Source organism: Microtus oregoni, unplaced genomic scaffold, assembly GCF_018167655.1.
Source record: "Microtus oregoni isolate MIOR12 unplaced genomic scaffold, Mior012 000007F_ref0000211, whole genome shotgun sequence".
In the NCBI taxonomy this organism is placed as follows: domain Eukaryota; kingdom Metazoa; phylum Chordata; class Mammalia; order Rodentia; family Cricetidae; genus Microtus; species Microtus oregoni.
Window position 1 is genome coordinate 22,700,662 of NW_024543066.1, and position 15,413 is coordinate 22,716,074.

The 15,413-nt window shown below is 43.0% G+C and overlaps 1 protein-coding gene across 2 annotated transcripts in view; it reads left to right on the forward strand.

Annotated features, from left to right (window-relative positions):
* The first annotated feature begins 2,250 nt into the window (after nucleotides 1-2,250).
* Uggt1 (UDP-glucose glycoprotein glucosyltransferase 1) overlaps nucleotides 2,251-15,413 on the forward strand; it is a 117,863-nt gene continuing 104,700 nt past the window's right edge. For both annotated transcript variants that reach the window (XM_041655245.1, XM_041655246.1), the window contains exons 1-3: nucleotides 2,251-2,468; nucleotides 10,534-10,669; nucleotides 13,853-13,935. In XM_041655245.1, coding sequence (XP_041511179.1) covers nucleotides 2,396-2,468; nucleotides 10,534-10,669; nucleotides 13,853-13,935 — 292 coding nt within the window. In that variant the 5' untranslated portion in view covers nucleotides 2,251-2,395. The remainder of the gene's footprint in view (nucleotides 2,469-10,533; nucleotides 10,670-13,852; nucleotides 13,936-15,413) is intronic.

A 15,413-nucleotide genomic window follows, 5' to 3' on the forward strand; every position in this document is an offset into this window, starting at 1 on the left:
GGCATTCTATAAGAAGCTTTTAATGGGTGCTTAGGATTGAACTCCAGTCCTAATAGTCGTTTGACAAACATTTTAGAGACTGGGTTATTGACCCAGAACCTCCTTATATTTAAAAAAAAATGTGGCTATGTGGTTGTGCAGGGTGGCTCCCACCTTTAATCCTAGCACAGAGGCTTCTCTGTGAGTTCAAGGCCACCTGGTCTACAATGAGTTCCAGGTCAGCCAGGGCTACATGGTGAGATCCTGTCTCAGGAAATGAAGTGGCTACCAGCATACTTTAACTCGAAAGATTTATTCCTTTTATGTGTGTGTGTTTTGCCTGTCCACATGTATGTGGACCATGTACATGCCTGGTGCCTGCAGAGATCAGAAGAGGCAGCCAGATCTCCTGGAACTGGAATTAAGGTGGTTATAAACCACCATGTGAGTGCTGGGAACTGAATCAGGGTCCTTTGTGAGAGCAACTGCTGCTCAGCCACCTCTGTCAGCCCCTCGAGTGTCGTAAAGGACAAAGGGGCGAGGGTATAATCAGTGGTAAAGCACATGCATTGCATGCATGAAGCCACGGATTCAATCCTCATCAGAAACTGCTATTACTAACAAGGAAAAATGAAACTGCATATGTAGCCCACACTTTACACTTGTTTGTGCATGTGTGTATGTGTGCCTCGGTGTACAACATGTGGACTTCAGAAGACAGGACAACTTCTGGGAGTTGTTTTTTTTTTTTTTTTCTACCACGGGTATCCCAACTCCAGTGCGTAGAGTTGTTGGTGCCTCTGCCTGCTGAGCCGTCTCACTGCCCGGGCCGACACTTAACGTCTATTGAACAGCACTGGTCATCTGGAGACCCGAGTTCTATCACAACTCACCTTAAGTGTGGTGAGTCTTAGACTTCCAGTTTCTGTTCTACCTACAAGAGGCTCAAATGTCTCCCCTGTCCTCACAGCAAGAAACAGACAAATAAATAAAATGAAATAAAAACCTATGAGAACTGATTTCAGGACAGAGCACTGCTCCCAAAACCAGAGCGGAAAGCGCAGTGCTGTGTGCATGCTCTCTCTCTCTCTCTCTCTCTCTCTTTCTTTCTCTCTCTCTGTATTGGTGTGCACATGTGTGCACCTGGGTGTGGAAGCCAGAGGTCAACCTCAGGTATCAGTTCTCAGGACACTATTCATTTTAGTTTACTGAGAGTGTCTCACAGTCTGGAACTCACCCGTTCAGCAGCCAGCCTGGCTGGCCAGCAAGCCCCAGGGATCTGCTTGTCTCTAAGTCCATAGCATATCTGGCTTATTTTGTGAGTGTGTGTGTGTGTGTGTGTGTGTGTGTGTGAGTGTGAGTATGTGCGTGTACACGCACACATTCATGTGCATGCTCAATAGACACTTAGTAACTGATTATTCTCCCCAGCCACTCCCTATTTATTGAGACTGAATTCTTGAGAATTTGGAGCTGAATAATTCTGGCTAGTTTAGATAGCCACCTTGCCAGGGCAATTGGAACTCCAGTCTTTTTTTTTTTCTTTTCTTTTCTCTCCCCCTCCGTCCTCCTGCTTCCCCCACCTTCCCTGAACTCCTCTTCAGACTTGGCAGCAGCCACTTTATCCACTGAGCCTGGGTTTTTTGTGCATTCTGGGCACTGAGCTCGGGTCTTCCACCTTGGCAGCAAGAGCACGGACTTGTTTTTTCTGCTCTCTTCCCCGGGTGGTCTTTGGGTCTTGGGAGGAGGTGATACAGATTCTTTATTCAGGGCTGAGAGGTCAACAATCACTTATTCTCAGCACTTTGACTAATTATGTGTTTTTGCATTAACTAATATCACACACTACGAAACAAATTTATAACCTTTTTTTCCCCTGTGAGACAGGGTCTCTATAAGCAGTCCTGGCTGGCCTTGAACTCACAAAGATGCACTTGCCTTTGCGGCCTGAGTTTAACTGCACATTGATTTAACTTGAAGGTAATAAATGATAAAAATCTGAAAAACAAAGATTGAAATACCTATCTGCCTGCACCTTTGGGCGAAACCTTGGAGATCAGCCACATAGACTAGCCTCTTCCCGGGACTTGAGAAGGTAGAGGCTATCCGGACTGCTCGCCCGCTCGACCCCGAGAGAGGAGGGGCCGGAAAAGAGGGGCGAGGTTTCGACTGGCAATATGGCGGATGCGGGACGCTCTGGCAAACTCCAGCCCGCACTCTATAGCGGAAGTTGTCCTGCTTTCGCCTCAAGGAAGCGGAAGTGCAGGGGTGGCTGGCAACTGGGTTGCTGCTTTGAGAAACCGGCTTGTGAGCAGCGGCGGGAAAGGCGCGTGTCGGCTTCTCACTGGCGCAGCCTCCACCGAGGTCGCCGCTGTCCCGCCCTACCCGGGCGTCGTTGCTGACACCGGAGTGGACGATGTGCGGTCCGGGCATGGGCAGCGGGGGGGATGCGAACGCCTCGGCTGCCTCGGCTGCTCGGCGGGTGACAGGTACCTCGGGTGGCGTGGGGAGGCCTCGGAAACAGGAGAGGGGCCAGAGCGGGAGGCGACCGTGAGTTCGAGTCACCTTGGTCTACCCCGACTCGGTTTCTCCTCCAGTGTTCTCTCTGCGAAAGCCTCAAGTTGTCCCCAGCGGTCTTAGGTTCAGTGCGTGAGTCGGCGGGCTCTCTCCAGCCGTACTAACTCGGTTTGAGGTGTTAGGAGGAGGAAGTGCCCCCAGGAATTTAGACCAAGCCTGACCCTAAGTAGGTTGAGAACCAGCACTTTGGCATGTCTCTGGAGAACGAGTTGGTGTTTTTATAGGTTTCTGTTTTCCCTAAATGAAAACGGGTTAACCTCTTGGTTATCGTTTTCTGTAAGTGATAAGATCTCTTGGAATAAAATTGGACGATCCGCTTCACTAATAACTGTGACCTGCAGAAGATACGCTTGCATCTCCAATACGTTAAGGACGTGAGCTCTTCTCATTGCTTGTCGGAACTCTCTCGTTCTGCATTTGTTGCCAGGTTCGAGAAGGAGAATGTTTTGCTTGTTCTGAGACCTGGGATCTGATCCTTAACCGTGCCTTGGAAACATCCGTGCACGTGCAAGCCTATTTTAGTATAAAGTGCTTTCTTTCCTAGAAATATCTTGTACACAGGCAAACGCATGAAGACATATTTTTATTTGTTGCTCCCCTCTCCCCCTTTGGAGATAGAATCTCAGGTAACCCAGAGTAGCTTTGGGACTTGAGGCTAGGCGGCCATCACCGGGCTTGCTTGAAGACATTTTAAAGAGCTAGTTAAAACTACTGTACCAGATTGGAGCAGATTGGAGCCTTTTCACGTGGCTTGCTTCGCTTTTGGTAAACTTAGCTGAAACTTTTCTTTTTTAAATTAAAAATTTTATTTTATTTATGTAGTTTTTTGTCCCTGTGTGTGCAGGACAACTTTGTGGAGTTTGTTCTCACCACCCACCTCTGTTGTGGGTTTCAGGGATCAAACTCAGGTCACCAGGCTCGCTTGACAAGAGCCTTTACCCACTGAGCCATCTTGGTAGAACTTCCTTAGAGAGAGAGAGAGAGAGAGAGACAGAGAGAGAGAGACAGACAGAGAGAGAGACAGAGACAGAGAGACAGACAGAGTAAGAGAGTTTGTCATGGTGAGCGTGTGGACACTGAGTCTGGGGATTGAGCTCAGGTCATCAGGCTTGTGTAGCAAGTGCCTTTACCCATTGAGCCACCTCCCTGGCCTAAAACTTTATTAAAGGAAGTAAACAGCACTCTGTATTGTAGCAGGAAGGAGTCTTAGTGCACCTTTAACTAGGTGGGACTCAGTGGAGCTGTGGAGATTTTTCAGTTAGAGTGTCTTTGCAGGTATCTCCTCATTCTCATTCAGATGAATAGTAACTTTGGAGCTGAAACCAAGCTTATGCGAGCCGCAGCGGATGGTTATTAGGTGTAAATTTGTCAAGTTAATTTCTTTGCACTTGGATTGGATGCTTTCTTATTTTTCTTTGCTGCTATTGAACATGTTGAAATTCAGTTGGTAGACTTGCAGTTTGAAGATTTTTTTTTGCCTTTTTTTTTCTTTTTTTAAAGAGTTTGCTAACTCTTCTTCAGTTTAAAAATGCTGAAGCAAGTAGCTAGGTCTGTGGTGGTGCTTTCCCGTAATCCCAGCACTTGAGAGAGGCAGTAGGATTTGGAATTCAAGGTCATCCCCAGCTACATAGCAAGTTCTGTCTTGAAAGAGAAAGAAGGAATTTGGTAACATCTTAAGAATGAATCACCATCCTGCTCTGTACACCTGTTATACAGTTTTTTGCTTTGGTGCCGGTCCCGGAACTAGCTCTTGTAGACCAGGCTGGCCTCGAACTCACAGAGATCCGCCTGCCTCTGCCTCCCGAGTGCTGGGATTAAAGGCATGCGCCACCACTGCCCGGCTATCCAGTTTTTATATTGTACTGTGGATCATTAAGCAAACGTCGGTTTAAATGCTCCAGGAGCTCCCAGATGGTTGATAGTAGACTAGGGCCTATAACTTGTTAGACTGTTGCCTGTTTGTCCATCATGCTACCAGCATTGCTCCCTCTGTTGCCGTCTTCGGAATACTCATCATTGTAAGCAACATATAAGGACCATTAAGGTCAGAATGCTAGTGGAGCTTATAAAATGAAAGTATCTTCAAACAAATGAGTACTTACCTGTTTGTTTCTCCGGACACATCTCCCTCTGGTATCACTTGTGAGGTCAAGCGTGGGGTTAGGTTGGCAAAGCTACTCTTTAATGTATATCTTTCATCTTGTTATAAACAGTGGTGCCATACTTCATAAGGATGTATCATTTCTCTGTAAAAGAAGGGAGGGCAGGAGCGGTGATGGCAGCAATTAAGATCATTTACTTTTCTGGCAGGGGACCTGAGTTCTGCCCCCTGCACCCACAACAGACAGCTTACAACTCCCTGTAATGTAGTTCCGGGAGATCCGATGCTCTCTGGTACTTGGGCACCTGTGCACACATGGTGTATATAAATGAGCTCAGTCTCACATATATACGTGTAAGTAAAAATAAGAAATACATCTTTAAAATATTTAAAATAGTGCAAGAGTACCTTTGTGTATGTAGCCTCTCACTTTTATCCTTTATTTTATTTTTTTAAACAAAGAAAACTATCTTTTTTCATTTTACTTACCAATCCCAGTTCCCACTCCCTCCCCTCTTCCCATTCCCTCCAGCTTCCCTCCTCTTATCCTCCTTACAATCTTGTCAATTTCCCATTTTGCTTTTCTTGTGTGTTTGGGATGTGCATTCACCAGGGTGTGGAGCCCTGAGGTCACTTTTGAGATTCTTCCTCAGGGGACAGGAGAGATGGCTCAGTGGTTAAGAACACTGACTGCTCTTCCAGGAGACCCGTCTCTGATTTCCAGCACCCACATGGTGGCTCACAATCATCTATAACTTCAGTTCTGGGGGCTCTGACACCCTCTTTTGGCCTCCTCAGGCACCAGGCACAAATGGTAAACATACATGCAGGCAGGCAGGCAGGCAAAGTACCAATACACATAAAAAATTAAATCTTTAAAATAAAAAAAATATCTTGGAAATAAAAATGAACAGATATATAAAAGAATCTTCCTTAGTTGTGCTCTACTTTATTGAATTACCTTGTTTGTGTGTTTTTCGAAACAGGGTTTCACTATGTAACCCTGGCTGTCCTGAAACTCATTCTGGTGACCCGTGTGGCCTTGAACTCAGAGATCCTCCTGCCTCTGCTTCTGAGTACTGGGATTAAAGGTGATGCGTTCCAGCATCACCTGACTTTAATTACTTTTTTTTTTTTTTTTGATTTTTCGAGACAGGGTTTCTCCGTAGCTTTAGGTTCCTGTCCTGGTACTAGCTCTTGTAGACCAGGCTGGCCTTGAACTCACAGAGATCCGCCTGCCTCTGCTTTAATCCCAGCCTCTGAGTGCTGGGATTAAAGGCGTGCGCCACCATCGCCCGGCTTTAATTACTTTTAAAAAAATGTTTTTAAGGAGGATCCTAAGAGGGATGCAAGGATCCCCCTAGGAAGGGGAAATAGATAGGATCTCCTGGGTAACTGGGGGCAGGGAAGGGGTAGAAGGGAGGGAATGGGGATGATTGAGTTGGGGGAGGGACGGAGAGGAGGAGCAATGAAAGAGATACTTTGATTGAGGGAGCCATCATTAGGGAGAAACCTGGTGCTAGGGAAATTCCCAGGAACCCACAAGGATGGCCCCAGCAAAGATTCCTAGCAATAGTGGAGAGGGTACCTGAACTGGCCTTCTCTTGTAATCAGATTGGTGACTAGCCTAATTGTCATCATAAAACCTCCATCCAGTAACTGAGGGAAGCAGATGCAGAGATCCTTAGCCAAGCCCTGGACAGAGCTCTGGGACTCCAGTTGAAGAGAAGGAAGAGGGATTATATAAGCAAGGATGGGTCAAGATCATGCCGGGGAAACCCACAGAGACTGCTGACCTGTGGGAGCTCATGGACTCTGGACTGTGAGAGCTAGGGAGCCTGCAAGGGACGGACCTAGGCCCTCTGCATGCGGATGACAATTGTGTGGTTTGTTCTGCTTCTGGCAGTGGGACCAGGATCTATCCCTGGTGCATGAACTACCTTTTTGGAGCCCATTCCCTGTGGTGGGATGCCCTGCTCAGCCTTGATGCAGGAATGGAGGCTTGGTCCTGCCTCAATGTGATATACCAGACATTGTTGACTCCCCATGAGAGGTCTTACCCTTTCTGAAGAGTGAATGGAGGATGGGGTGAGGGGAAGTGGGATGAGGAGAGGGAGGGGGAACTGTGGTTGGTATGTAAAATTAATAAAAAATTTAAAAAAAGAAAATGGTAAAAAAATGTTTTTGAGATAGGGTCTTACTATGTATCTCGCTGGCCTCTAACTCACCATGTAGATCAGGCTATCTTTATATACTTACAGAGATCTGTCTGTTTCTGCCTCCTGAGTGTGTAACCAGGGTGACAGCTGATGTCAAAGGAAAAGTAGCCACTTTATTCTTTTGGGATGGGAGAGGCCTGAAGACTGGAAGCCTGCTCTGTTGATGCTGGCTTGGGTATTTTGTAGGTCCCCTGGGTCCTCTTCTTTCTCCTCTTGGTCCTCCTTAGATACCTGCTTCCATGCTTTACAACTGTTTCCCCTTGAAATGCCTTCCAGAAACAAGAAGCCACCATTTTAGGAGCTTCCCTTCGCTTTCCCTGTATATGTATATTACTATAACTCCCCTTCAAGTGCTGCTGTGAACTAGCCATTTGGCCCTGACCTCTGTAAATCATATTGAATCTTGGTGTCACACCCCTTTCTCTGTTGTTTCCTCTTTTCTTTTTCTTTTTCTTTTCCTCCCACGATAGGGTTTCTCTATAACTTTGGAGCCAGTCCTGGAACTCGCTCTGTAGATCAGGCTTGGCCTCGAACTCAACCTGTTACGTGTATGCCAGCACCAGCTTCTCTTTCTCAGTGTTGCTCCATAGTATACTTTGAGATTGGGCATTCTTTCCTTTTTTTGAAAAATATATTTGTTTTCTTTCTTTTTTTTTTTTTTTCTGAGACAGGGTTTCTCTTTAATAACCCTGGCTGTCCTAGAAAACTCTATGTAGACCAGGCTGGTCACTGCCTCCTGACTGTGGCAACACCACTTGGCTCTGTTTCTCTTTAAAAAACAAACAAGCGAAGCCCCTCCCCCCAAACAAGAAACTTTTACCCCAACATGCAAAACATTCAGAAAATAGAAACCAAAATGAACAAGCAAAAGACCCATAAGACAAAAAAATACTCAAATAAAGCAACTTGAGACAAAAATATTGAGGGTTTTTGTGTGTGTGTATGTGTGTATGTGTGTGTGTGTGTGTGTGTGTATGTGTGTGTGTGTGTGTGTGTGTGTGTTGACTTTACTGCTGGGCATGGGGCCTACCCTGAGGTTGTTAATGTACTCAGGCAGACTTAAGGCTCCATTTTTACTTTGCAAGTGGGTGTCTGTTGCAGGTAGCTTCTTGCTTGGGCATGGGAGCCCATGTCTACTTCCTCCTTTCAGTGCTGGAACACAGTCTGGCTGGAACCCATGCAGGCCGTGTGTGTGCTGCCGTTGTCTCTGAGTTCATATGTGCAGCAGTCCAGTTGAACCCATGCAGGCTGTGTGTGTGCTGTTGTCTCTGAGTTCATATGTGCAGCAGTCCAGTTGTGTCTGGAGGATACTGTTTTCCTGAAGTTAGTCACTACCTCTCACTCTTAGAATCTTTCTGCCTAACTCCCTGAGTTTTCTTAAGACGTGGATTCTGGAACAACACACATCCACCTGCCTCATTCTACTGGCCAACACAAGTTGCCTGGGCAAACTAAAGTGAAGGGCAGACAAGGATGCTCCCCACCCTGTGAGTGGGAGGGCAAGTTCTCAAGATGGAGGAAGGGGATAAGATGAGGTTGGAGCTAGTAAAGCCCCTGCTTCAGTTTTTCGTCCCTGGAGACTTGCTTGGTGGAGCCTACTTCCTCTGCTTTCCCCTGTGGATGGGGGAGACACAGAATCCTTCATTCTGAGCCCTGAAGAGACGATCTGATGAAGACATCCCATTTAGGACTTAGTCTTTTATTTACACATGGAATGTTCAAGTTTTTGTTGTTTTGTTTGTGTATTTGTAGAGAAGTTGGCAGTGCTTCTAAAAGATACTTTTCTATTTCTATATTTTGTTTCAATTATTTTTCAGTCTTTATGCATTGTGTAAAGTAGGCTCTTAGCATAAATGGTATCAGTAAAAATGTAGATCCTGATCGGCTCACTCAATATCTTTTGTGTCCATCTCATTAATAGATTTTATAACCAGTATCAAGGAATGGGTGTGACCAGGGTGAGCCTGCCAGAGCCTGACGTTTAGAAGCACAGAATATATAGTACTTCCCATCTTCTCATTCTCATGTGTCCCATCCAAAGTTAGATGCTGATTTTTGTTTTCTTCAATTTAGAAGAGATCTCATCTTGCCCATCTCACGTTGCTCAGGCTAACCTTAATTCTAATCCTAATTTCACCCCAGCTTCCTGTGTAGCTAAGGGTATATATAGACTTGAGTCACTTGGCCTGGCTTTTCCTTTTCTTCTGTGGCCCTGTGGTTTAATGGGCATCATGCTGTGCCAGGCAAGTTCTAGCCTGAAGGTGCTGACCTGTCTATAGCTCGGTGGAGAATGTGTGTCTGATTAAGGAAGTTCTGTTGGTAAGTTTTTAGCATGAGAACTGAGGTCAATCAAGACCTGAAGGGGATTTCTGCAGGGGTTGGGATGCTGTCTCTGAGAATGTCAGTTTGCTTGGAGAGGCTGCTGATGGGAGTAAGGCAGTTCTGTACTGCTTCCTGGGAACTTGGATTCCCTACTTTATAGATGGGAGCAGTTGGCGTGAAACGTTACTGATGTCTTTGCCCATTGTAGATCCAGTCTTTGAGTTCATTACTTTTGAAACTCACTACATTATATCCTAGAGCTAACAAGATGAAGAGCCGTAAACTGGGTGGCTTCCGGCCGTAGATTTCATTGTCTTCTAGTTTTTAGGCTACAAGTCCTCAGTTGAAGTGTGGCTGCAACAGATTTCCTCCAAATCTACAAGGAGGAGGGACTTTTGCTTGCCTGATCAGTCTCTAGTAGCATCAGACCCGCAGATACTGCTTGGTATAGTTGCAGTGTTTACTTCTCTCTTCACAGGTCCTTTTTCTGGGTCTGTTTATCTCTCTCCCTTCCTTAACTCTGGTCTCACTGGATTACTGTACTAATGACCAGAATTTTATCACCTTGTCTCCAAGTCAGTTCCCATTCTGAGGCAGAGGGATTACTATTGCAACATACCCCACCTCTTTTTTTGTAGATTAGGATTCAGTCTATAGCACCACTCATTCGTATTTCTTCTATCTTAGCTTTGTTTATCCTCATACTTTATGAATGGAACTGGCATCCTGTAGGAAAGATTGTCGCCAGCTTTCACTCCCTAGCTCTCCTTGTTCCAGGTACTCAGCATTGCCTTTTGGACCATCAAGGTGTTAAATGCTGTCTGTTTCAGAAGCATTTGATTTCTATACCTGTAGTGGCATTTCAATTGTATTTTAATAAATAAAGACTGCCTGAAGATCTAAGAGTAAAACAGTCCCACTAGCCAACTTTACAGGCCAGGTTATGGTAACATGAACCTTTAATCTCAGTAGCCACAATGACACACACCCTTAATCCCAGTAGCCACACTAGTTGCCATAGAAATCAGGTGGTGCACGCCTTTAATCCCAGCCCTAGAGAGGAATATAAGATGGGGGAAGACAGCTCTCAGACATAGTTCATTCTGAGATTCTGGGAGGCAGAATCGCCATTTCAGACTGAGGTCAAGGTAAGAGCCAGTGGCTGACTGTTTCGCTTTTCGGATTTTCAGGTTGAACCCCAATTTCTGACTCTTGAGTTTTTATTAATCATGCTTCATGTACCTTCATTCTTACTTTGTGTCCCTAAGTATTAGTGTTGTTTTGTGCTTCCTTTTGAAATTTTAACATTACTTTCTCTTCTTTTTCCCTTTGTAGAGCTTTGTTACAACATGGGACTTATAATTACACTGGCTTCCCTGTGCCTGTTTTCCTTAGCAGAGGCCAGTTCCAAAGCCATTACAACCTCTCTGACCACAAAGTGGTTTTCTCCTCCACTGCTATTGGAAGCCAGGTAAGGAGATATTCTCTTCTGTATACTGGAATATTATAAACTTGGGGTCTGGTAGTAAATGGATTATCAGTAGTGAGCTTGTACTTCTCATTTGCACATGTTAAGCTCTGTACCATGTAAGGGCTCTGAGGACACAGACTCTGTCTGCAGCTGCACAGGACTGAGCCATAGGCAGGTTTAGGAACACTGCTCATAAGAACAAGACTCTAGGGTAAGAGAATGGGGGGTGGAGGAGGAGAAAGGAGCTGCAGAAGCCACGGGTTTACTTGTTTTTTTTTTCTTTTTTCTTTTCTTTGAGACAGGGTTTCTCTGTAGCTTTGGAGCCTGTCCTGGAACTAGCTCTTGTAGACTAGGCTGGTTCAAACTACAGAGATCCTCCTGCCTCTGCTTCCCGAGTGCTGGGATTAAAGGTGTGCACCACCATCACCCAGCTTAAGATGGTCCTGTTCTACATTGGAGTCTCCCAAATCTGGGTACTTCCTTAAATTTGGAGGTTCTTCTTATTTTTACTTATTTTTGTAGTAAGTTAGATCTTACTAATTTGTACTAACATCTATACACATTAATTTTTTTTTTTTTTTGTACCACCTAGTATTCCCTTGTGTCACTGTATTGGTCCTTGGCACTACATAAACTGTTAGGGTGAGGAGCACATGTCTGTAATCTCAGCATTTGAGAGGCAGGAGGATCAGGAGTTCGGGTCATGCTTTGGTGTATAGAGAACTCAAAATCAGTCTTGGATACATGAGACAGTGATATAAAAGAGTTATCTTAGATCTAGGAATGGTGAGGTATCTGTAATACCAGCTGCCTGGGCAGAAGGATGGAAAGTTATCCAGATACTATCTGAAAACATCACTATTATCCAGCAACAAGAACAATAAAAGATGGGGAGTATAACTCAGTGTTAGAACGATCGCTCCCCAGGCGTGAACCTAGGTTCAGTCCTCAGTGCCGCCCCTGCCTCCTCCTCCAGAAATCATCATAGCCTAGCATGATAGTATTTACATGTAAATCCAGCACATGGAGGGGTTAAGGTAGGAGAACTGTGTATTTGAGGTCATACTGGGCTACATAATGATTCAGTATCATAAACAATCAGGCCATACTTGAATTATATAAAATAATTAAGTCTTAAAGTGATAAAATACACAATACATTATTTTTTTTAATAATCGTTTTTGTTGTTTTGTTTTAAAGACAGGGTCTTATGTATCCTGGACTTGCCTCACACTTACTATGTAGCTAAGGGTGACCTTGAACTTCTGGTCTTGCTTCTGTGTACTCAGTGTTGGATTATAGCCATGTGCTATTGTGTCTAGTTTGTATGATATTGGGGATAATGAACCCAGGATTTCATGCATGGTAGGCAAGCACTCTTAATACTGGAGTTGCATCTCCAATCCCTAGAAGATTTTTGTGGTACATATCCATGGAATTGAGAAAGTGTGTCTAATACTTCAGCTCTAATTCCTCAAATCTTTGTTCCCTTTCTTTGATCACAGTTGAGTGTATAGGCTATGATGTTTGCATCATTAACTTCCTCATCACAAACATCTTCCCGTTTCATGGTGTCTCTGACAATTTGCCACTTTGAGTTGTTAACTTTTAGTCTCTTCTCCAGTAGGTATTTGCAAACAGGTAGTCAAGGCAATAGGCCTTGTAGGCAACTCCAAAAGAAGCCTATTTATTTGTATTTGTATCACTCTGCAATTACCTCTAGGGCAGTGGTTCTCAACCTCATTCTCTTCAGGGGAGGGGATTGAATGACCCTTCCAGAGACCATTGGAAAACAGCTATTTATTACAATTCATAACAGTAACAAAACTAGCCGGGCGATGGTGGCGCACGCCTTTAATCCCAGCACTCGGGAGGCAGAGGCAGGCGGATCTCTGTGAGTTCGAGACCAGCCTGGTCTACAGAGCTAGTTCCAGGACAGGCTCCAAAGCCACAGAGAAACCCTGTCTCAAAAAACCAAAAAAGAAAATTGTTTATGCTTATGTGAAAAGTATATTTAGCCCTAGTGAGTCCTTGTTTTTTTCTCCCACTGGTGAGTATGTCATCTTCCCTTGAGTTCATGGATTTGTTCATTTGCATAGCATGCCATCCTAGCCCCTGTTTCTGTAGAGTGTAAGCTACTCTAAGGTGAGTCTGGTTAGTGTTTATATTAGTTGCTAGACAGCCTAGAAAAATAAGACTCATGAAGGCACTAAATCTACTACATTAATAATAGTGGATAATTTTTGAAACCTATTTTTAGAGAAGCTGCATTACCCGAAATTGTTTCTTATTTTCCCATATCTCTGTGTTTAGCTGTGGAGTAGAGTGAGAATTGTACACCCCAGTGTTGGCAAGTAATGGGCAAGTCTTCCTTTGGCTAGGTAAGCTGAGATCTAGCTCTGTAGTTTGCTTTAAGACAGTGAGAGATAACTACCACATTAGCACTTAGCTTCAAGTGATGATCACCAGTGTACATGAATCATTTATTCGGTCATTAAATGCATTTTGTTTCAGGAGCTTTAGACTTGAGTGAAGGAAATTCAGAAAGACCATTGTTTTAGGATAATAGTGTAAAGCTAAAAGGGATGTTAGTTCTTAGATTTGACTTGTTAGATGTGTACTAATTTTAAGCTAAGAAAATTGGTGATCTTGAAAATTTGTTTTTTTAGATGCCAAAAGATATACCTTTATTCAAGAAAATTTTTAGGATTCATGTTTACTGTGGGAGAACCTTAAGCTAAACATGTTTGCGCTTTGTAAGATCTTTCAGAAAGGATGTGGGCAGAACTATCACTAGAATGGCCATTTCCTAATTCTGCTTTCACTGCTGATGAGTTTTGCTAATGGGTTTCATAAGTCATTTATATATTAGGGCTTCCCTATTATTATAACATTTTTATTGTTCTAGGTTTTTAAAGAAATAACCAAGTGAACAAGTTATTAAGCTGTTATTAATAGCTAGTATGAAATAATAAAACTTACTTTTCATTAAGAAAATATACATTATACATAAAGATATATAATATATACATATGTTTATGTATATATGTATACATATAAATAAAATAAAAACCAAACTACAGGCATTTGGGAATGTAAATCCCCTTTTATTCTCCCTAGTAATATAGCTTGTAATGGAAGATTTTATTGTCTAATTGCTGATATCTCCCACTTTTCTCCCAGTGAGTTCTTAGCAGAAGACAGTCAAGAAAAATTTTGGAGTTTTGTAGAAGCCAGTCAAAATATTGGATCATCTGATCATCACGGTAAAATTGAAGCAAATATTTGTTTGACTTTGTGGTCTGGGAAAATGTTAGAAAAAAATGGTCTCCTTTGTATAGTATATGTAACATGGCAGTTAATGGAAAATATTATTTTCTTACTGACTAGAGTTGTCATGGTAGGAAGATTGAACCCAGTGCATGGGAAACTTACACTATGCCACTGAGCTAGTCCCAAACCCCTACTGACTTAGACCAATACATTTTTATTTCCCTTTGCAAGAAATGATGTCTGACAAAGGCTGATTTAGAATAGTCCTACTGGTTCAGCCTCTTGAATAATTGGGGCTGTTGGCAGACATCACTGTGTGTAACCACAAATCATTATTTTTGTGTGTATGCAGTTTGTAACTTTGACTGCAGATAATGCCTTTCTTCCCATTGCTTTTGCTCTGTTGTGCTCTTTTGTTAATGTGTTTTGGCACTACTTAGCAAAAGTGCATTTTATCTTAGATCATTTAGTATTAACTTGATCTGTCTGATTCATTCTCTCTTTTGTTATAGTTACACAAGTGATCTCTTTGTGTTACGTGTGTTATCATTAACTTAGTGCCACCTAGTATGTTTTCCATTGTGCCTGCTGACTGTGCCTGCTAACCACTGACTACTTGACTGTCAAGATGTCAAATTAAGATATATATATAAAGATATATCTTATCTATCTTTTTTTTAAAGATGTATCTTGTATCGCTCAGTTTTAGTTTATGGATGGTGTGCTTTCTTGAACATTTTCTAACATAAAAGATGTAATCTAGGTTGCAGGCATTGCTAGTCAAAGATGCTAATAGGGAAGTATAGTGATGTTCTGGTCAGGGATGAACTACATCCATGAGAGTGGTGTCATAGGATGTCACCCAGTGACCTTAGTTGTCTTATTTGTGTAAGTGTATTTTATTGATTTACATAGGGACAAAGTCACCCAATAGTGTATTGCTCTGAACATATTCTCCTTCAATGACATAAGACAGTCATTAAAATGTTGACCATTAAGCTTAGACAAGTGTCAGTTATTACTGGCATAGAAATGGTTGGAAATTGACTATTGTTAAGTTAAATGTATTCAGTTACTTTTAAACTTTTGTTAAAATAGCATTTTAATAGTCATCTGAATCTTGTGATGGAAATGCATGCAGATTTTGAACAAGCATCTATAAGTTTTAGTCATGTGAGTTAGAGTGAAGTAGAATTGTTTATAACAAATTATCTCACAGAGTTGGAGACATGGCTCAGTGGTTAAGAGTGTGGATGATTTTCAGATGACCCGAGTTTGATTCCCAGCTCCCATATCCAGCAGTTCACAACTGCCTGTAGCTCCAGCTCCAAGGGGACCTGATGCCTCTGGCTCTGAGGGCAGTCATGTGTATGTACCAACACACAGGCAAACAAATAATTAAAAATAATAAAATAAATCTTAAAGAATTTTATGATTTCATGTAATGAATTTATTAATAAGGATTTTAGCT